The sequence below is a fragment of the Papio anubis genome, chromosome 5, assembly GCF_008728515.1.
Source record: "Papio anubis isolate 15944 chromosome 5, Panubis1.0, whole genome shotgun sequence".
NCBI lineage: Eukaryota > Metazoa > Chordata > Mammalia > Primates > Cercopithecidae > Papio > Papio anubis.
In genome coordinates this window covers 87,490,556-87,514,076 of record NC_044980.1, presented here as the reverse complement: position 1 = coordinate 87,514,076, position 23,521 = coordinate 87,490,556, and the positions used below count along the sequence as shown (strand labels likewise).

Here is a 23,521-nt window from a genome sequence, read left to right as displayed (position 1 = left end):
GACTTGTTTTATTTTGATGGAGCCTAAGTTCCATTGTGAAGGAAAAAGTTTACCTTTTAAAAAATAGTTCAATTTTTAAAAATATAAACATCTCTGAAATTTAGGTAATGTCTTGTTAATCTATTTAAGTAAATACTATTTTCATTTGTAAGTTTCTTTGAGTTAGAAACTGTGTCATAAAATACATAAATATATAACATGAAAGTTATATAAATACATAATTACCCTAAAGTTTATTTTATATTTATATGAAATATCAACTATACATTCTCAGTTTGGTTGTCTATCTCTAAAATACATATATAATGTGTATATGTATAGGTATAGTATAAAGGGCAAATACAAATTAAAAATAAAAAGTTTAATTTTCCCTGTTGAAAATAAGGGAAAAGATTTCCCTCCTCTCCTTTTTCCTTAGAGCATTTACCTTAGAAAGCTTGTAATCATAGGCCAAGCATGGTGGCTCGCGCCTGTAATCCCAGCACTTTGGAAGGCTGTGGCGGGTGGATCACCTGAGGTCAGGAGTTCAAGACCAGCCTGGTCAACATCGTGAAACCCCATCTCTACAAGGAATACAAAAATTAGCTGTGTGTGGCAGCAGGTGCCTGTAATCCCAGCTACTTGAGAGGCTGAGGCACAAGAATCGCTTGAGCCAGGGAGGCAGAGGTTTCAGTGAGCCGAAATTGCATCATTGCACTCCAGCCTGGGTGACTAAAAAAAAAAAAAGAAAAAAGAAAAGCCTGTAATCATAAGTACTTTCTCATCTTTTGCCATGTATCTATTCCTTGGAAGACTAGGAAGACATGTATCTATTCTTTGGAAAACTTGTCAGCAGTCCTTTTGTCAGCTTTGTGACCCAGGAATGCCCTTCTCAAGAAACTGGGAGCTATCTGAAATGCAAGCATCAAGGGAGATAGCTCCCCAATCTCCCAGTTCCTGTGAGAGAGTAAGAGCCTAACTTCAGTGGTTGCCTGTTCCAATTTGCAAAACGATCTCCGGTTATAAAGACACAAAAAAGTTTGTTTCTCCTCAGGATAAAGCCAATTAGCTAACACTAATTTACCATGGTAAAAAGTTAGGATGAACTATGTGTGACAAAATGTGCTATCCAGTCTTCCTACCTGAGGACTAGTGATTGTTTATCTTGATAACATGTAATGTAATGGGCTGTGTCTGCTTCGCTATTTAAAGGGGTGAGATTCCCTTCCATTTTTGCAAGCTCTTAGTGAACTGCCTGAAATGCACATCATATTCTGGTTTTTAATTCAATAATAAAAGCGTTTCTTTTTCCTTTCTCTACTACCTTCATGGAGAGGATTTCTGGGATGGGAGATATTTTTAAGTATAATTCTCCAATAATATGCTATCTTTTCAATTTACTTATGCCCATTGTTATAATAAAGAACTAACTATTCTCATGTAAAGCAGAAGGAAAAATAACATAGGAACATTTCACTTACTTGTTTCAGTTTCTTTGGAAATTCAATGTAACTATATCTTAAATTTTAAAAAAGGAAATGCTATGTATCATTACACAATATAAATTTTTACTGTGGTTTGCACATTTGTAACCTACATGAGGTAAAGTAGAACCATTGATCAAAATGATGCAAATAAGTAACTGCCTGATTATAGGGTCCACAACTACATATGAAGACAGAGTCCTTTCTACCAAAGAACACGTATTAATGAGAAACCATTTAGCTGTCACTGTTTCCCTTAGTATTTGGTAACACGACTTTTTGGGATAGGTGATGACTAATCTAGTATAACAACTCTCTATAAAGTCTCTAGCCTCCTACTTAAGTGAGAAAGAATCTTAAATATTATGCAAAAAAATTTTAATGTTCTGTTTTTAGTAACTCAAGCAATCATGGCCTTACACTCTAACCATATTAATGAAAATTCAGAACATCAATATTGACAAGCTCTAAGAAAACATTAGTGCCAATTTAATAAACTTTAATTGCCTACTTCAAGATAGTGCTTATATTTTCTAGTCTTAAAAATGCTACTCAGATAAAGACAACCATGTAAACTTTAAGTGAGAGGGAGTCTAATCAATATTTTGGGGGAAAGTTAATGACAATTAAAACCTAAAATTATCTAAGAGCAGGACACAAATAGACCAGGTAAATTTCATATAAGTGAAATGTGAAAACAACTTGTTTTAAATAATTAACAATATTTACCTTGCAGCATTTTGTTCAATCTTTTCATCAATATCACTGAAGATCTGCTCAAACTCCAAGTCTCCAGGAAATGAGTTTAACAAACAATGTAGGTCAAAAGAATTATGAGAATATTCATCATCCCAATCCATTCTGAGGAGCAAGAATAAATAATAAAACATGTCAGTTCCCCTACAATGGCCAAGGATAGGGGTGGGCAGAAATTCACCTCAAGTTGTGATACTAAACCAAAAATAATAATTCCCATTTATAGGCATAATGAAATATAGCAGTTGGAGAACTAGGGTATTATAAAGCTAGGTAGAATGTTTTGTTATTTAAATTTCATGAGATGTGACCTAATTTTCACACTTTTCTATGGTTTGAAAGCTGAACAAAACAGCATCCCTCAGAGAGTACTTAAGCATCCTGCAGCTTCTCATTATGGCCAAGAACTGTAACGGAAGTGACAGAGCCCACAGACCACTGTGAACAAGGGTGGGTGCAGCAAAAATTCAATACCTTCCCTCAACTCTTGTCAATATACTTACCTGGAAATTGTAGCCTTAGACTTTTTAAAGCCTCACCCCACTGGGTCTATTTATATGTGAAGGATGCAAAACTATCCTTGAGTTCCTCTAGCACCCCTTGACAACCTCAGTATTGATACCTAACTAAAAACTGAATGATATGATACTCCTTCTTCAGGCACATGCATTTCATCACCATCAAAGCTTTAATCATTCATTCTGTCTATGTACTGAACGCTTGATAGGTTACAGCACTGCTATAGAGGCTGGGATATAGCTGCAATAATTTAAATACCCTGCCCTCATGGAGTTTTTATTCTAGTAGGGAAGACAGATTTTTTATAACACATAAACAGATATATTTAATCAAAAATCACATGGTGAGAAGTGCTATAAGAACAAGTAAAGCATGGCAATGGGCTAAATTAAGAGTGATACAGCAAGGGCAGAGTGTGAGCTATTTTATTTAGGAATATCAGGGAAGGTCTCTGAGGAGGTGATATTTGTGTAGAAGAAGTAAGTGCAGAAGCTATGGGGAAAGAAGTAAGTGGGAAAGACAAACTACCTTCTTGATTACTTTGGCCAAGAAATGACTCTTACCACATCTGCTTAAATGTGGTTAAGAGCTCTCTAGTGAGAGCTAGTCACATGACTCTACCTGGCGGCGAAGGTGTCTGGGAAATGCTGCCACTGGCTGGGCATTTGATTCCAGGAAAGCTCTATGCCATGAATGGAGATCATTAATCTTTGGCAGACAGCTAGCCTTTCTGCCACCACCATTCATTTGGTTAAACTTGATTCTCCACTTTCATGATATTGATTTGCCTCAAATGTCTAAATGATCCATGGCGATCCATTCTTTTTTACTGACAAAGGACTAGATTGATACATATTGGTAGCTAGCAAGGATTTTCTCTACTGTTAAGAGGTTGTTTTATCCAAAAGGTCTCTCCCGCCAGAGCAGGAAGGTTGATTCAGACACTACATGAGTGGATGCTGTGTATCTATCAGTGGGTATCTCCTTAGGATTTGTGAACAGAAGCAAGTACATATCTGATGATTTGCACAAGTGACCAACCAAGAGTTCATCACACTACAGTGGAACTGTCAGAGGTGTGCGAACCAGAGCAACTCCATCTTGAATAGGAGCTGGGTAAAATAAGGCTGAGATCTACTGGACTGCATTCCCAGATGGTTAAGGCATTCTAAGTCACAGAATGAGAGAGGAGGTCAGCACAAAATACAGATCATAAAGATCTTGCTGATAAAACAGCTTGCAGTAAAGAAGCCAGTCAAAACCCATCAAAACCAAGATGGCCATGAGAGTGACCTCTGGTTGTCTTCACTGCTACACTCCCACTAGTGCCATGACAGTTTACAAATGCCATGGCAACATCAGGAAATTACCTTATATGGCCTAGAAAGGGGAGGCATGAATAATCCACCCCTTGTTTTGCATATCATCTAGAAATAACCATAAAAATGGGCAACCAGCAGCCCATGGGGCTGTTCTGTCTATGGAGTAGCCATTCTTTCATTCCTCTGCTTTCTTAATAAACTTGCTTTCATTTTACTCTATGGATACCCTGAATTCTTTCTTGTACAAGATCCAAGAACTCTCTCTTGGGGTCTGGATCAGGACTCCTTTTCTCTAACATCTTTCTGGCAACCATGGAATGGACTATAATAAGGAAACCCCCAGCCCAAAGGCTAACTTTGAGCAAGTGGTGGCGCCTGGTAACATCTTTCTGGCAAACCCCAAAGGGATGATACTGAAGAAACTCCCCAATCCAAAGGAAATGGACTGCAACACTGATCAGCCAACTTTGGGTAAGTGGTGGGGTACCCAGGTAAATAATGGGATTGGGTTAGAGGCTCAACTTAGGGGAGTCAGGGTCTCTCCTAAGACACTGGGTTACAGTCCCCCCTTAATAAAAGGCAAGGATGCTTGGCCAACCTTGGGTTAGAGGCCCAACTTAGGAGGGTTAGGGTTCCTTATAAGATTTAGGGGTTAGAGGCCTCTCTCAGTAAAATCCCTTTTGGCTAAGAATACGTTTGGCACTGTGGGATGTGAACTGCTATTCTCTTTGGATTAATCTGCCTTGTACTCTTTGCTGATGGCTATGAGTGATAGGATTAGGCATGTACAGGAACATATGACATGGGGAGCTTTTTCCTCCCCAAAACGGGAAAACCTTGAGAGCTGATGGAACTCCTGGAAAAGATCCCTTTGTGACCAACAAGTGGCCACCTGAACTTTTGAACAACAGGTAGGTCTTTCTCTGGTCTCCCTGAACTCTTTGCCTTCCCCACCCTGCCTGAGGCAATTCTTTTCTTTTTCTCTCTCTGCAAATCAGTTGAATGAATGGTAAAAATTAGTGTTTATCTCCTACAAAGTTTTGATTATGGGAAAAAGGAATTGTGAAGCTAGTCTTAAGCTGTAGTGAATCTGGTGTACTTTGTGTGTCTTTCTGTATTGTTGCGTCATGAACAGGAGTACCTTAGGATAGAACATGGGCTTAGGGCACCTGTAAGCCTGCTTTTAAAGATGGCCCAGCAAACTGTCAGTTACAAACTTTGTTGCAGGTCCCTGAAAAAAACTGGATAAGGTTTCCCTTTTGTATGTCCTTGGGAGCTTGACCTTGTAACCATGTGGCAGTACTTTCTCTTGGTCTCTGCCATCACAATGGTGGCCTGGGTTCAGGGTTCAATTCCTGCCTTAGGGAATGAGTCCTCTATCTTCTCTCTGTGTATTTATATGTGTTGTGTGTGTGATGTTTATATGTGAAAGAGCTTTGATTAACTGGTTTAATAATAAGACCTGAAATCAAATATTTTGTCAGAAAAGTAATGTTTAATGCCTTTCATATAGTTCATGTGACTTAAGTAACATTTGGGAAATAAAGACAGTTTTAAACATTATCGGTAAATAAAAATATCTTCAAAAATGTAAACATTGGGTTTAAATTATGTGGGTCAGATATTAAGTTTGCTAAATACTTTAAGGTCATAAATTGCTTAACTTTTTAAAATTATTCAATTTGTTTTGGAGCATTAGATTCTAGATAAGGCCTGGAGATATGTGAAATTAACCATGACCACTAGCTAGGCAAAGAAGGTTATAAATAATAGAAATTTTATGTAAGAAATGCTCTTGTATGTAAATTGTTGTCCTAAAGTAAAATAACTGGTTGTTTAAAAAGAGAGATGTTTAGGACAAGTGGGAAAGTCCAAGTATGTTGAAGATTGTCTGTGTAAGTTGTGAAATAATTTATGAAAGGGAATTTATGCAAGAAATGTACAATTTAAAGGTGATTAGGCCTCCTAAAGGCTTCATAAAATGCCACTATGACTCTTAACTGTACAACTTGCCTGTTTTACAGCTAGGTAAGGCCTGGTACATGTGGAGTGAGACTCTGGAAAGAGTCAGACTTTATCTGCACTTCTGTCCGGGTCCCAGGCTCCACACCTAGTACATAATTAAAATCCCATACTTACCAAGGTTTTTACCAAAAGTAAAAGTCATTAAGAATTAACACTTAACATGTAATTGAGACTATTGACAAACAGTCTACACACAAGGCCTTTAAGGAAAGTAGAATATACTTTTGGTAAAAGATTATAAGAAGTCATGGGAATATGGATTTATTTACTTTTTGGCTAAAGGATTGTTTTAAGTTAGATAAAATAAGGCTGAAGGCTTAAACAAGTTGTGAATGGTTTGTGAAAAATTAATCTTGTAAAAAAAATTCTGTGTGTGAACATATTGGCTAAAGTTAAAGGGGTATTATTCAGTGTTTCCATACACTGGAATAAAAACACAACAGGTTTTCCTTAGAGCAAAAACCTCCTTTTAATCTGCTCTTTGACAAAAATTGTAAAGGGTTATAAAAGGTTTATGAGAATCTTACCTTACGGTCAAACTGATTAAGATTGAATACATTTGTCTGTAAGATTTTATTAAGAATTTGGTTTGACACCAACAATGCACTAATGCAAACAGTGACATTTAGTTTATTTAGTATAAAGTCATACAGGAAGGATTATCAAATGTAAAACAGCGTTTTGTTTTCTTTGGGCTATATTTGTATAAATATGTTATTGGTATATGTTCCAAAATTATGGGAAATTTATAATTCTAAAATGACTTAGTGTATGTTTTTAAATAATTATAATCATTACAGAAAATTATTGTATGCTACAGAGGTAGCCAAATTTCTTTGTCAACTATGTTTTCAACTGTGGCTCTCCTAAGATGTTTTGTCATCCACAGATAATTGTTGTCTTGTTTTGGTCCTCTTTAGAAGGTGATTTATAATCAACTGTAGAACTCTAGCAGATGTTCTTGAATGCAGATTTTCTGATAACTTTGGAGACTGTGACATCAGAATAGAGGAAAAAACTTTCAGGACTCTCATGGAGAGCTGAAATGTTCATGACTATCAAACAGGAGTTAACTGCATTGACTAAACTAATAGAAGTCTACAATAATCTTTTTAATGTTTTGCTTAAAATGTTGCTGATCCTTGTTTTGTTTTTCAGAGTCAAGAAAACTTTTATTTTGAGCTATTTACAGCTTTAAACAATTGAGTAAAGTATACTCCTGTGAACAAAATTTGGGGCATATTTGTTCCTCTCCATGTGATTTCTCCAGAATTTGGAAACTATTTGTGAATGTTCTTAATTTATGGCAATATAGTTATTTGCATAAGTGCAATAAGAATCTGTTTTTGGCCAGGCACAGTGGCTCATGCCCGTAATCCCCAGCACTTTGGGAGGCCGAGGCAGAGGGACCACCTGAGGTCAGGAGTTTGAGACCAGCCTGGTCAACATGGTGAAACCCCGTCTCTACTAAAAATACAAAAATTAGCTAGGCATGGTAGTGGGCTCCTGCAATCCCAGCTACCCAGGAGGTTGAGGCAGGAGAATCGCTTGAACCTGGGAGGCAGAGGTTGCAGTGAGCCAAGATCATGCCATTGCACTCCAGCCTGGGTGACAGAGCAAGATTCCCTCTCAAAAAAAAAGAATCTGTTTTCATTTGTAACAGGACACAACAGGACACAATAACCAGTTTCTGGTTATTTTACCAAGGCTTTGACTGGAATGGTGTGCTTTACTTTAAGGAATCAAACTTGGCTTGTAAAGTCAATAAAAGCCTTTTGGAGAACTGGCCTCATATCCTGCCTACACAGTCCCTGTGTAGAGTGTTTCTGTACTGTGGTAAGTAAAGAATGTCACTTTCAAACAGATCCAGGTGTTCCAAGTTATCTTGGGACCTGAAAAGGAGAGAAATTTACTCAACTCATAGGTATTTGAGGGTACAAGCCCATGACTTGGGTTGGCTTTAAAAAAGTCTTGAGGTCAGGTGCAGTGGTTCATGCCGGTAATCCCAGCATTCTGGGAGGCCAAGATGGGAGGATCTCCTGCAGTTGGGAGTTTGAGACCAGCCTGCCAACATGGCAAAACCCTGTCTCTACTAAAAATATAAAAATTAGCTGAGTGTGTTGGCACATGCCTGTAATCCCAGCTACTTGGGAGACTAAGGCAGGAGAATTGCTTGAGCCCAGGAGGCAGAGGTTGCAGTGAGCCGAGATCGTGCCACTGTACTATAGCCTGGATGACACAGCGAGACTCTGTCTCAATAAATAAGTAAATAAATAAAAATAAAAATACATTAAAATAAAATTAAAAAGTCTGGAGATTCCTCACTGATGCTTGAGAAAATAAAATTAAAAAGTCTTGAGATTCCTTACTGCTTCCTACTGATGCTTTCTGACTGAGCTCCTCTCTACCCTGAACACAAGAGACCCTGATAGTTAGGCAGGAATATCATCACCCCTACTCAGCCTGAAGAAGTTATGGAAGATGGATCTTCCTCCCTCTGCAACCCTTAGGATTAAGGGTTAAAATAGCTTTCAGTAGGATTAAGTTTAGGATTAAGGGCTAAGGGATAAAACAGTTTACAGTGAAGAAGCCAGTCAAAACCCATCAAAACCAAGATGGCCACGAGAGTGACCTCTGGTTGTCCTCACTGCTACACTCCCATCAGCACCATGACAGTTTACAAATGCCATGACAACATCAGGAAGTTACCCTATATGGTCTGGAAAGAGAAGGCATGAATAATCCACCCCTCGTTTAGCATATCATCAAGAAATAACCATAAAAATGGGCAACTAGCAGCCCACGGGGCTGCTCTGTCTATGGAGTAGCCATTCTTTTATTCCTCTACTTTCTTAACAAACTTGCTTTCACTTTATTCTATGGACTCACCCTGAATTCTTTCTTCTGCAAGATCCAAGAACCCTTTCTTGGGGTCTGGATAGGGACCTCTCTCCTGTAATGGAATAATTTATTTTTCTCACTGTAGATTAGTTCTGCTTCTCTGTTCTCTCCCAGGCCTTGGTAGAGGCCTGGAAGTAACCTAGAATCTGTTCTGCTTCTCATATCGTGGTCAACACTCATAGCTATATGTGCTAACCACCTAGATTTTTCAACTTGTTGAAAATTTTTCAAGGAAGCAAGAAAACATTTCAAGGAAGCAAACGCTATTGCATAATGAGAGGAAGGGGCTAACCTGTTTAGCTGCTCATAAACATTTCTTCAGTGCCTTCCCTCCTTGATGACTACCCTGTAGCCTACTTCATTCTGTTATTTTTGTCTTTGAAGGTGGCATTACTCCAGGGAATGGCTCTTACTACCATAGCAACTTCCTCTTTTGCATGTTGTAGAGGGTTGTTTCCATGCCTCCAGTTTCTTTATTGGTCTGAGCCTCTTTACTTTCTATCTTCCAGAAATATCCCAATGGCACCTCATATTTCTTTCAAGTTTGCTTTACTACATGTCTTTACTGACATTTCAATAGGATTTCAGGAGGGAAGAAAAGTAAATACATGTGCTTAGTCCTCTATCTTCAGAATTTTCTACCTTTTAATGTCTCATACTAAGGCAAATATGCAAAAAATTATGGGACTTTTGAACATCTGAAACTTGATGTACAGAGTGTCAGGAAGGCAGAGTAAGAGGGCTGAATAGAAGATGTCACCAAGGGTTCTCCATGCAGGAACACCAAATTTTAACAACTAAGTACACACAAAAAAGCAGTGTCATAAGAGCCAGAAATCAGGTAAAGTTACCTGGTTTTAACTTCCTATCACTGAGAGAGGAACTGAGAGGATAGAAAACACATTGCTGATGTCACCCTCCCTCATCCCTTGGCAGCAACCACATAGTGTGGAAAGATAATCTACGCACTTAGGAGAGGGAGAACACAGTGGGTGGGGTGGGGTGGGGGGTTGGCATTGAACTCAGTGCTGCCCTGTCACAGGGGAGAGCAAAGCTATGCTGGGCCCAGCTGGCACCCACCCATGGAGCGAACATTTGAAACAGCCATGGCCAGAATGGAATCTTCCATCCCAGAGATCAGAACTTGAGTTCCTCTGCAATCTTCACCACCACAGGCTGCAGTGCTCTGGGGTCACAGGTAAACTTGAAAGGGAGTCTAGGATACAAGGACGGCTATTCTTAGGCAAGCCCTTGTGCTGTGCTGGGCTTACAACCAGTGGATGAGGGCAGTACATGACCTAGGGAGACACCAGCTGGGTCAGCTAAGGGAGTACTTGTGCCACCCCTCCCCCAATCCCAGGGAGCACAGCTCACAGCTGCAAAAGATACTCGTTCCTTCTGCTTGAAGAGAGGAGAGTGAAGAGTAAAGAGGACTTTCTCTTGCATCTTGGATACCAGCTCAGCAACAATAGTACAGGGTACCAGGCAGACTTGTGAGGTCCCTATTCCAGGCTCTAGTTCCTAGATGACATTTCTAGACAAATCCTGGACCAGAAAGAAACCAGCTGCCTTGATGAGAACGACCCAGTCCTGACAGGATTCGTCGCCTGCTGACTAGAGAGCTCTTGGTCCCTGGATAACTAACAACGCTATCCAGATTGTATACTGTGGTCCTCAGGTGAGATTCTTAGATATGTTGACTTTAGGTGAAACCTAGCATGTTCCCAGTTGTGATGACTATGGTGAAAGACTCTTTCTGCTTGAGAAAAACAGGGCAAAAGTAAAAGGGGCTTAGTCTTGCACTTTAGGTACCAGCTCAGCCACAGTGGGGTAGAGCACTAAGTGGGCTCTTGAGGTCCCCAAGTCCAGGCCTAGGCTCTTGGATGGCATTTCTGGCCCTGCCCTGGGCCAGATGGGAGTCCACTATCCTGAAGGGTGAGTCTCATGCCTGGCAACATTCACAACAAGCTGACTGACTGAAGAGCCCTTGGGCCCTATGGGAACATTGGTTGTAGTCTGGCAATACTCCATTTGGGCTTGTGGTGATGGCGGCCACAGAGTTAGGCTCCTCTGCCTGTGAAAAGGGGAAGGAACAGTGGGAAGGACTTTGTCTTGTGGTTTGAGGGCCAGCTTAACCACAGTAGAACAGAACACCAGATAGATTTCTAAGGGTTTTGACTCCAATCTCTGGCTCCAAGACAGTATCTATGAACCCACCTATGGCGTGGGGGAACTAACTGCCCTGAAGGGAGGCTACAAACCTGGCTGGCTTCCCCACCTGCTGTATAGAGATTCCTACGGCCTTGAGTGAACATAGGTGGTAACCAGTCAGTGGTTACAGCAGCCATCAGGCAAGACCCAGTGCTGTGCTGGCTTCAGGTCTGACCCAAGGAAGTTCTAGCAGTGGTGGCCACAGGGGTGCTTATATTACCCCACCCCCAGTTCCAGGTGGCTCAGCACAGAGAGAGAGAGAGAGAGAGAGAGAGAGAGAGACTCAGATTGTTTAGGAGAAAGTAAGGGAGGAGAACATGAGTCTCTGTTTGATGATCTAGTGAATTCTTCTGGATCATATCAAAGATTGCCAAGGTGATACCTCTGTAAGATTGCAAGAACCATAGTGTAATTGGGCATGGGACCCAAGTCCCTTCAAATACGTGGAAAGCATTCCCAAGAAAGACAGGCACAAACAAGCCCAGGCTGTGAAGACTACAATAAATACCTAATTCTTCTATGCGTAGGCACAAAACAAACAAACAAACAAAAAACCGCACAAGCATCAAGACCATCCAGGAAAACATGACCTCACCCAATTAACTAAATAAGGCACCAGAGACCAATCCTAGAGAAACACCTACATGTGATATTTCAGATAATTTAAAATAGCTGTGTTGAGGAAAATCAAAGAAATTCAAGATAACACAGAGAAGGAATTCAGAATTTTATCAGATAAATTTAACAAAGAGATTGAAATAAAAAGAATCAAGCAGAAATTCTGGAATTGAAAAATGTAATTGACATACTGAAGAGTGCATCGGAGTCTCTTAATAGCAGTATTGACCAAGCAGAAGAAAGAATTAGTGAGCTCAAAGACAGGCTATTTGAAAATACACAATCAGAGGAGACAAAAGAAAAAAGAATAAAAATAATGAAGCAGGCCAGAAAATCTAGAAAATAGCCTGAAAAGGGCAAATCTAAGAGTTATTGGCCTGAAAGAGAGAAAGAAAGGGGCAGAAAGTTTATTGAAAGAAATAATAAAAAAAATGGCACCTCAAACATAGAGAGGTATATCAACATTCAAGTTCAAGAAGGTTATAGAACACCAAGCAGATTTAACCCAAAGAAGACTACCTCAAGGCATTTAATAATCAAACTCCCAAAAGTCATAGATTAAAAAAAAAAAAAAAAAAGGAATCCGGCTGAGCATGGTGGCTCATGCCCGTAATCCCAGCATTTTGGGAGGCCAGTGCAGGTGGATTGCCAGGTCAGGGGTTTGAGACCAGCCTGGCCAACATGGTGAAACCCTGTCTCTACTAAAGACACAAAAAATTGGCCAGGCATGGTGGTGTGAGCCTGTAATCCCAGCTATTCAGGAGGCTGATGCAGGAGAATCACTTGAACCCAGGAAGTGGAGATTGCAGTGAGCCAAGATTGTGCCAGTGCACTCCAGCCTGCATGACAGGGTGAGACTCCATTTCAAGAAAAAAAAAAAAAAAAAAGGAATCCTAAAAGCAGCAACCGAAAATAAACAAATAACATACAATGGAGCTCCAATATGTCCGGCAGCAGACTTTTCAGTGGAAACCTTACAGGCCAGGAGAGAGTGTCAGGATATACCTAATGTGCTGAAGGAAGAAAAAAAACAAAAAACAACTTTTACCCTATAATAGTATATCCTGCAAAAATATCATTCAAGCATATGGAAAAAATGAAGATTTCCCAGACAAAAGCTGACAGAGTTCATTAATTAAAGACCTGTCCTACAAAAAATGATAAAGGGAGTTATTCAAGCTAAAAGAAAAAGATGTTTATGAGCAAGAAGAAATCATCTGAAGATACAAAACTTACTGGTAATTGTAAGAACAAAGAAAACACAGAATATTATAACAATGTAATTGTGGTATGTAAACTACTCATATCTTAAATAGAAAGACTAATGATGAATGAATTGAATAATAATTAAAACAACTTTTCAAGATGTAGACAGTACAATAAGACATAAGGAGAAACAACAAAGAGTTAAAAAGCTGGTAAACTAAGTTAGAGAGTTTTTACTAGTTTTCTTTTTGCTTGCTTGTTTATGCAATCAATGTTTAGTTGTCATAAGTCTAAACTAATGGGTTATAAGATAGTATTTGCAAACCTCACAGTAACCTCAAATGTAAAAAACGTAGAGTGGATATGCAAAAAATAAAATGCAAGAAATTAAATCAGATCCCCATAGAAAATCACCTTAACTAAAAGCAAGACAGGAAGGAAGGAAAGAAGGAAGAGATAACCACAAGACAACCGGAAAACAAATAATAAAACAGCAGGAGTAGGTCCTTACTTATCAATAACAAAACTGAAAGTAAATGGACTAAACTCTCCAATCAAAATACATAGAGTGGCTGAATGGATAAAAAACCAAGACCCAATGGTGTCCTGCCTACAAGAAATACACTTCCATCTATAAAGATACACAAAGACTGAAAACCGAGGGATGGAGAAAGATATTCCATGCCAAAGGAAACAAACAAACAAACAAAAAGCAGAAGTAGCTATACTTGTATCAGACAAAATAGATTTCAAGACAAAAACTGTAAGAAGAGACAAAGAAGGCCATTATATTATGATAAAGGGGTCAATTCACCAAGATGATACACCAATTATAAACATATATGCACTCAACACTGGAGCATCCAGATATTATCATAATAAGCAAATATTATTAGAGCTAAAGAGAGAGATAGACCTCAATACAATAATAGCTGGAGACTTCAACACCCTACTTTCAGCATAGGATAGATCTTCCAAAGAGAAAATCAGTAAAGAAACGTTGAACTTAATCTGCACTATAGAACAAATGGTCCTAATAGATATTTATAGAATTCCTTCATTCAGTGGCTGAAGAATACATTCTTCTGGTGTATTTTGCTCCTCAGCACATAGATCATTCTTAAAGAAAGACCATATGGTAGGTCACAAAACAAGGCTTAAAAGATTCAAAAAAATGAAATAATATCAAGCATCTTCTCTGGTCACAATGGAATAAAACTAGTAATTAATAATAACAGGAATTTTGAAATTGTACACACACAGATATTAAATAATATGCTCCTGAATGACCAGTGGGTCAATGAAGAAATTATGAAGTAAATTTTAAAATTTCTTGAAACAAATGATAATGGAAACACAACATACCAAAACCTATGGGAGCCGGCGCAGTAGCTCACGCTTATAATCCCAGCACTTTGAGAGGCTGAGGCAGGCAGATCCCCTGAGGTCAGGAGCTCAAGACCAGCCTGGCTAACATGGTGAAACTCCATCTCTACTAAAAAAATACAAAAATTAGCCAGCTGTAGTGGCGGGTGCATGTAATCCCAGCTACTTGGGAGGCTGAGGCAGGAGAATTGCTTGAACCCAGGAGGCAGAGGTTGCAGTGAGCCGAGATGAAGCCACTGCACTCCAGCCAGCCTGGGTCACAGAGTGAGACTCTGTCCGTCTCAAAAAAAAAAAAAAAACAAAAACAAAGAAACAAAATTATGGAATATAACAAAAGCAGTACTAAGACAGAAATTCATAGCTTTAAGTGCTTACATCAAAAAAGAATAAAAACTTCAAATAACCAAATGATGCATCAAGAACTAGAATAGCAAGAGCAAACTAGACTCAAAATTAGTAGAAAAAAAAGAAATAATAAACATCAGAGCAGAAATAAATGAAACTGAAACAAAGAAAACAATAGAAAAGATCAATGAAACAAAAAGTTGGCTTTTTGAAAAGACAAAACGGACATCAACAGAGGACTGGATAAAGAGAATGTGGTACATATACACAATGGAGTACTCTTCAGCCATAAAAAAGAATGAGATCCTGTCATTTGCAACACCATGGATGGAACTGGAGGTCATTATGTTAAATGAAAAAAAACCAGGCACAGAAAGACAAACATCAAATGTGCTCACTCATCTGTGGAAGCTAAAAATTAAAACTCTGGTCCTGCACAGCAGGGAAACCAATCAATCTGTGCCACCTGCATTTCTAGCCAGAGAAACAATTTGGTGGACTTACCCAGGGTGAACCCACCTTTGTACTGGCCAAACCACTGCACATCTTCATCCAAGCTAGAAAGTCCCCCAAACTGAACATAGATTACACTACTATGCGAACCTATAACCAAAGTCAAAGCACCCCACCCAACTGACACCGCAAGACCCATCTATAGGAAAAAATCTTTCTCTATGAAAGCTACTCCATTAAATTGGAAGAGGCGACTATTATACCAGATGTGAAGAAATCAACATAGGGACATATCAAACATAAAGAAAGGAAACATGATACATTTGAAGAAACACAATAATTCTCCAGTAGTAGACACTAATCACAAGGAACTACATAAAATGCCAGAAAAAGTATTCAAAATAATAAAACTCACTGATATATAAGAGAATGCAGACAGACAATTCAATAAAATCAGGATAATACTTTGCGATTGGAATGAAAAATTCAACAAAGTGATAGATATCATAAATATGAGCCAAACAGAAATCTTAGAGCTGAAGAATTCCAGACATAAAATAAAAAAAATATAGAGCTTTAACAACACACTAGACCAAGCAGAAGAAAGAATACCTGAACTTAAAGACAGGCTTTTGAAATAATACAGGAAGAAAAAAAAGAATGCAGAAAGCCTACCGGGTTTATGGGACACCATTAAATGCACTAATTTTCACATTATGGGAGTTCCAGAAGGAAAAGAGAAGGACAAAGGTGTACAAACCTTATTTAATAAAATAATAACTGAAAATTTGCCAAGTTCTGGGAGAGACATGAACATCCAGATCCAGGAAGCTCAAATATCCCCAAAAAGTTTCTGTTCAAACAGATCCTCCCTGAGGCATATAGTAGTGAAATTGTCAAAAGTCAAAGAGAAAAAAAAAATTCTAAAAACAGCAAGAGAAAAGCAGTAAGTCATATTTAATGCAATCCCCATTAGACTAAGAGCAGATTTCTCAGCAGAAATCTTATAAGCCTGGAGAGAATGGGATAATATGTTAAAAATATTGAAAGCAAAAAACTGCCAGACAACAATAATACACCTAGCAAACCTATCCTTCAGAAATGGAGAAATAGTCTTTCCCAGCAAGAAATAACAAAGGAAACTCATCGACATATATTGGCCTTATAGTAAATACTTAAGGGAGTCCTACATCTGAATGTGAAAAGATGGTAACTACCACCATGAAAATACACAAAATTATAGAACTCACTGGTAGAAAAGGAGAAAGAAAAAGGAATTAAACTTTATCACTACAGAAAACCACCAAACTGCAAAAATAAACAGAGAAATTAAGGGAAAAAAGATATACAAATCAACAAGAAAACAATACAATAACAGGAGTAAGTCCTCACTTATCAATAATAACCTTGAATGAAAATGGATTCAATTCCTCAATTAAAACATATAGAAATGGATCAAAGAACAAGACCCAACTATATACTGCCCACAAAAAAACTACCCTCATCTGTAAAGACACACAGACTGAAAGTGAAGAGATGGAAAAAGCTATTCCACACAAAGAGAAACCAAAAGCAAGCAGAAATAGCCATCGTTATATCAGATAAAAATCAAGTCAAAACTCTAAAAAGAGAAAAGGAATGACATTATACAATCATAAAGGGATCAGTTTAGCAAAAGTATATAACAATTCTAAATATATACGCACCCAACATCTGAGTAACCAGATATAAAAGGCAAATATGAGATGTAAAGGGAGACACAGACTGCAATGCAATAATAGTTGGGGGCTTCAACATCCTGTTCTCAGCACTGGAAAGATCATCTAGACAGAAAATCAACAAACATTGGATTTAAATAGACCAAATAGACCTAATAGACATGTACAGAAAATTCCACCCAACAGTTGCAGAGTACACATTCTTTTAATCAGCACATGGAATATTCTTCAGGACTGACCATATGTTAGGACACAAAACAAATCTCAAAATATTTTAAATAATTGAAATCTTATCAAGTAACTTTTCTTATCACAATGGAATAAAACTAGAAATCAAAACAACAAGAGGAACTTTGGAACGTGTACAAATATATAGAAATAAAACAATATGTTCCTGAATGACCAATGGGTGAAGAAAGATATTATGAAGAAAATTTAAGTTTCTTGAAACAAATGAAACATAGCAACATATGTCTGGTTGAAACATAGTCTGGAAGACACTATGTTAAATGAAACAAGCCAGGAACAGAAAGTTAAACACTGCATGTTAACACTTACATGTGATAGCTGAAAAAGCTGACTTCATAGAAGTGAAGAGTAGAAGAGAGGTTAGTAGAAGCTGACAAAGGTAAGGGGTAAAGAAAGAAAGGAAGTGATTTGTTAAAGGATACAAAATCACAGCTAGATAGGAGGAATAAGTTTGAGTCTTCTATAGCATTGTAGAATTCCCATAGTTAATAATATACTATATATTTTCAAATAGCTAGAAGAGAAGAAATGGAATGTTCCCAACACAAAGAAATGTAAATGTTGGGATGATGGATCGACTAATTACTGTGATCTGAATACTATATGTTGTATTTACTGAAACATCACTAGGTACCCATGTACAACTATTAAATGTAAATAAAAACATAAGTAAAGGCTGGGCGCAGTGACTCACGCCTGTAATCCCAGCACTTGGGGAGGCAGAGGTGGGCAGATCACCTGAGGTCAGGATTTCAAGACCAGCCTGACCAACATGGTGAAACCCCTTCTCTACTAAAAATACAAAAAATTAGCAGGGCATATGGCGGGCGCTTGTAATCCCAGCTACTTGGGAGGCTGAGGCAGTAGAATCGCTTGAACCCCCGAGGCAGAGGTTGCAGTGAGGCGAGATGGCGCCATTGCACTCCAGACTGGGCGACAAGAGCAAAATTCCATCTCAAAAAAAAAAAAAAAAAAAAAAAAAGTAGAAAAAAATTTAAGGCTAGGCGCAGTGGCTCATGCCCGTAATCCCAGCAATTTGGGGAGGCCAAGTCGGGTGGATCACCTGAGGCCAGGAGTTTGAGATCAGCCTGGTCAACCTGGTGAAACCCCGTCTCTACTAAAAATACAAAAAAATTAGCCGCGTGTGGTGGCGGACGCCTATAATCCCAGCTACTCAAGAGGCTAAGGCGGGAGAATTGTTTGAACCTGGGAGGCGGAGACTGCAGTGAACTGAGATCGCGCCACTGCACTCCTGCCTGGGCAACAAGAGCGAAACTCAGTCTCAAAAAACAAAAAACAAAAACAAAAACAAAGAAAAGAAATTTAAAAACGAGGAAGATAGATTAGGCTCTCAGATTTCTTCCAGCTATAAAATCGTGATGTTCTTTAAGAATCAGCAGGAGAAGGACATATTTCTGAACCCAAATCAGTTCTTCAAGGGACTTGACTATTTTGTTCATCAATACTACCATTTTTCTTGTCCCTTGGACTGTCAGAGCCACTTTTGACTTTTCCCATTTCCCTTCTCTAGGCACACTACAGAGAAAACTGAAGTAGAATCTACAGCTTAGCAAGAAATAATTTGTGAAAAAATAAAATGTGCGGCAGCAAGATATTCTTCTATGGTGATCTAAGAGATCCCCTGTACAACCCCTGAAACTCTAAGCTCCATAAAATATTCTGTGAGGCAGTAGTAATCTCATGTTCCCAGGTTCCCCTGACTTGGCAGACTCCTTACTCAACAAAAGATGTCTGAGACCAAGTCAGACATCATTATGGCATGCCACCACATGGAAAAGGGGTAACATTAGGGAATCATACCTTCACAGGCCATCATGTATCCTTGGTCTATTATTCCTTATATTCTATATTTTATTTGTGTTATTCTTTATACTGCTGGTTTGCTTTGTGTTGCTGGTTTGGTAATAAAGCAAAGTGAAAATAAAAAACTGACCAGGTCACCATTCTTAAACATGCATCAGCCTTTTCTTCTCGCCTGGCTCATTTTTATTTTGCCATTCATATTTTGTCAGAAAGTCATATTCCTACGTCATTTACAAAGTCCTGCCAAGATTAAAAAATTCAATATTTAACTTTTACTAAATCTTGGAAATTGTATGTAATTCAGTGATCTCATTCATTGAGACCTGGATTAAAGCTATAATGGCTAAATAATAATGGTCATGATAACAGCCGACTCTTATGTAGCACTTATATGAGCCAGGCATTGTTCTGTGTAATATATATATATATATTATATATATATATGAATTCATTTAATTCTTAACATAAACATATAAGATAGATACTATTATAATCTTATTAAAGATATGGAAACTGAGGCACAGAAAGGTTCATGACTTGTCCAAGTTCACTTAGATATGAAGTGGCAAAGCTGGGATTCCTATTGCTTCAAGGGCTGTCCTGAATCACAATGCTATAAATTGCCTCTCTGTATAGACTTCAGCTTTTATAAAAAAATTAATATTTTACCTCTTATATATGTTGATTTATTTTCTGCCATATACATTTAACAGTTTTCCCTAGAACTATTATAAATGTCCTTCATTTTGAAGTCTACATAATTGCAAAAACAAAAACAAAAAACAAAACATAAAAAACAACACCATCAACTTTTTTAAAGGCCAGAGCGTACTTGTAATATTTTTAAGTTGCCTGAAATTTCTTTCTTCTCATTAATTACTGGGAGTTGAGATTTTAATGTTTTAGCCTTCCCCCAGTGATGACATAAACACTCCAGTGGATCTCAATTTGTTGATAGTCATTTAAACCCCTTATATATTGAAGTCATATTAGGAAACAAAGAACTTGTTATTCCATTCAATTTATGTTCTCAACTCTTATCTATATATTAGATTTTCTTATATAGACTGCTATGCTTTCTGCTAATAACTGTGGAAGTTCTGGTTACTATAATTATGTAAACTAGATTATCAATATATATCTAGTAAGTACTCATACTATGACTATTAAAATTCCTCCATTTAAAATATAAGATACTCCACTGTAACTCTATAAATTATTTATATATGAGTGTGTATGAAGTAGAAATTGACAGGATCAGTCAGAATACACCATTGTAGCTTGACAAGCAAACAGAATTAATTGTCATATGATTTACTCACCAATTCTGACATTGCTTTCTTTATTTTTCAATGCAGTTCTCTTTCTATAAAATATTCTCCTTTTAATAACTCTTTATAATTTCAATATGCAATCCTAGCCATCTCTTGCTTTAATGGAAGGTAAAACCAAGATAATATAAATTCTAATTTTAGCATTCTTTTATAACTGGTACTCATATATTTCACATGATTTCAAAGTTATAAAATTACTGTATCTTTTGAGATTAGACCTAGATAATGTCACAGATCATGAGATTAATGATATTAACTAATGAATTTTCAAGTATAGTAAAAGTTTATTAATTTGAAGATCTGCATTAGAAGAAAAGTTATGGAGCACTTTTAAAAAGGCAGTTTTGTATTATGTATCAACTGGGAATAATAAATATAGTTTATGAGATATCAATTACTTTTATTTATTTATTTATTTATTTTGAGACAGAGTCTAGCTCTGTTGCCCAGGCTAGAGTGCACTGGCGCAATCTCGGCTCACTGCAACCTCCACCCCAGGGTTCAAGACATTCTCCTGCCTCAGCCACCCGAGTAGCTGGGATTATAGGTGTGTGCCACCACGCCTGACTAGTCTTAGGGGTTTTTTTTTTGTATGTTTCATAGAGACAGGTTTCGCCATGTTGGCCAGGTTGATCTGGAACTCCTGACCTCAAGTGATCCGCCTGCCTCGGCCTCCCAAAGTGCTGGGATTATAGGCGTGAGCCACATGCCCGGCCAGATGTCAATTACATTTTAAAGAAACTCTCTTTTAATAATTTAGTAACAATGATTTGAACTTAGCATGCACTTTGTATCAAAATGCTTTCTTCTAAAGGATTTAAGGTTCTTAAATTATGTTCCAAGAGTTTAAAAATTTCTCCTAAAATGTTAATAATTTTCCTAAAATATTGGTGACATTATTATTTAGCTTAACTTTAATTTGATTTAAAATATCTACCCATTACAATATACTTTTATGCCATCCAGAGCTTTGTTCCATGAATTATCACCAGTCTTGTGTCATCAATATCCCTTTCAGCAGACTATAAACATGTCCAAGCCTCTTACTTTTTAGAAACCAGCAAACCTACCCCAGTAATCCTTCCTTTCATATCCCAGCTTCTCAAAATAGCAGTCTACATTTCCTGTGTTCTCACCTCTCATTTACTCCTCAACCCAGAGTAATAATTTCTGCCTCGAACCTTACACTAAAATTGACAAAATATTTTTCAGTTCCTATCACACTTAATCTCTTTGCACTATTCAGTACTGATAGCTACTCCTTCCTTGAAATTGTCTCCTCTCTTGACAATCTTCCTAGTTTTCCATCTTGTCTCTCACACCATTTATTTGTTTACCAGGCTCCTGGTAGGAAACATCATTTTGGGTAGCTGGCCAGATCACATTTCTTTTTTAATTAATTAATTAATTAATTTTGAGATAGGTTCTGGCTCTGTTGTCCAGGCCTAAGTGCAGTGGGACGATCACAGTTCACTGCAGCCTTGACCTCCTGGGCCAAGTGATCCTCCCACCTCAGCCCCCTTATAACTGGGACTACAGGCACGTGCTACCACACCTGGCTAATTTTTGTAGAGACTGGGTTTTACCATGTTGCCCAGGCTGCTTTTAAACTCTTGGGCTCAAGCAATCTACATGACTCAGACTTCAACGTACTGGGCTTACGGGCATGAGCCACCATGCAAGGCTCATTTCTTCTTTTTTTTTTTTTAAATCAAATATACAACATACAGATATACAATGAGGGTCCATTTCTGTGTGATAGGACCTAATCCTAGTCATAATGGATTTAGGGTTAGACCATTATGAGAGACAGGACTAGCTGGGTTTCCTAGCTGGGAAGGTGATTGCATCCACCTTTAAACATGGGCTTGCAACTTAGCTCACACCTAACCAATCAGGTAGTAAAGAGAGCTCGCTGAAATGCTAATTAGGCAAAAACAGGAGGTAAAGAAATAGCCAATCATCTATTGCCTGAGAGCACAGCAGGAGGGACAATGATCGGGATATAAACCCAGGCATTCCGGCCGGCAACAGTTACCCTCTTTGGGTCCCCTCCCTTTGTATGGGAGCTCTGTTTTCACTCTATTAAATCTTGCAGCTGCACACTCTTCTGGTCCCTGTTTGTTATGGCTCAAGCTGAGCTTTTGTTCACCGTCCACCATTGCTATTTGCTGCCATTGCTATTTGCTGCCATCGCAGAACCGCTGCTGACTTCCATCCCTCTGGATCCAGCAGGGTGTCTGCTGTGGTCCTGATCCAGGGAGGTGCCCATTGCCGCTCCTGATCAGGCTAAAGGCTTGCCATTGTTCCTGCACAGCTAAGTGCCCAGGAGGCGCCCATTGCCGCTCCTGATCAGGCTAAAGGCTTGCCATTGTTCCTGCATAGCTAAGTGCCTGGGTTCATCCTAACAGAGCTTTACACTAGTCACTGGGTTCCACGGTTCTCTTCCGTGACCCATGGCTTCTAATAGAGCTATAACACTCACCACATGGCCCCAGATTCCATTCCTTGGAATCCATGAAGCCAAGAACCCGAGGTCAGAGAACACAAGGCTTGCCACCATCTTGGAAGTGGCCCACTACCATTTTGGGAGCTCTGGGAGCAAGGACCACCACCTCCCCCCACCACCCTGTAACATTTAGATATATACTAAATGAGTTTTGAAATTTGGAATGGAGGCAGGGATAAGACATCACTGGTGGTAAACCAATCAAGTTAATTCCAGCCTCCCAAAAGCATGTGTATGAATTTTTTGGCTGAGGCCACTAGAAGTGCAGTTTTTGCTCTTCCCTGATTACTCACGAAGTTTTCTTTTGGTTATGTGAGATACACACAATAAATCCTCTCCATGCTCCACTGCCCAACACTCACATTTTTTCCCCTTAAACTAACCACAGTAGTTTTTTGTGTTAAATTAATAAATATCTTGATAAGCTTCTTTCCCATATCTGCCATTAAACACCAATATTCACCACACAGGCTTCTCTCTAGACCTGAGATGAGGTTTAGGACATGTTATCCAAAGTTTAGAGTACTTCCGCACTTGAGAAAACAGCAGAAACAGGAAAGTCTCTCTGACTGTCTTCCTGCCCTTCTTCTCTGAAGCAGATTGTAAAAGAATTCTCTGCCTCCCACTGAAGTAGGTCATAAGACCTTCATTCCACAGGTGCATTCCCTATACCCGGAAGAAA

General features: G+C 38.5%; 1 protein-coding gene across 7 annotated transcripts in view; it reads right to left on the bottom strand.

The window, feature by feature from the left end:
- KIAA0825 (KIAA0825 ortholog) overlaps window positions 1-23,521 on the bottom strand; it is a 239,425-nt gene that overhangs the window by 158,277 nt on the left and 57,627 nt on the right. For 2 of the 7 annotated variants that reach the window (XM_031666298.1, XM_031666299.1), the window contains exons 1-2: window positions 2,193-2,300; window positions 428-563 (exon numbers count right to left, since the gene is read on the bottom strand). In XM_031666298.1, coding sequence (XP_031522158.1) covers window positions 428-563; window positions 2,193-2,220 — 164 coding nt within the window. In that variant the 5' untranslated portion in view covers window positions 2,221-2,300. Of the gene's footprint in view, window positions 1-427; window positions 564-2,192; window positions 2,325-23,521 lie in introns of those variants that run through there. The other 5 variants (XM_031666300.1, XM_031666301.1, XM_031666302.1 and 2 more) reach the window with 4 other exon arrangements.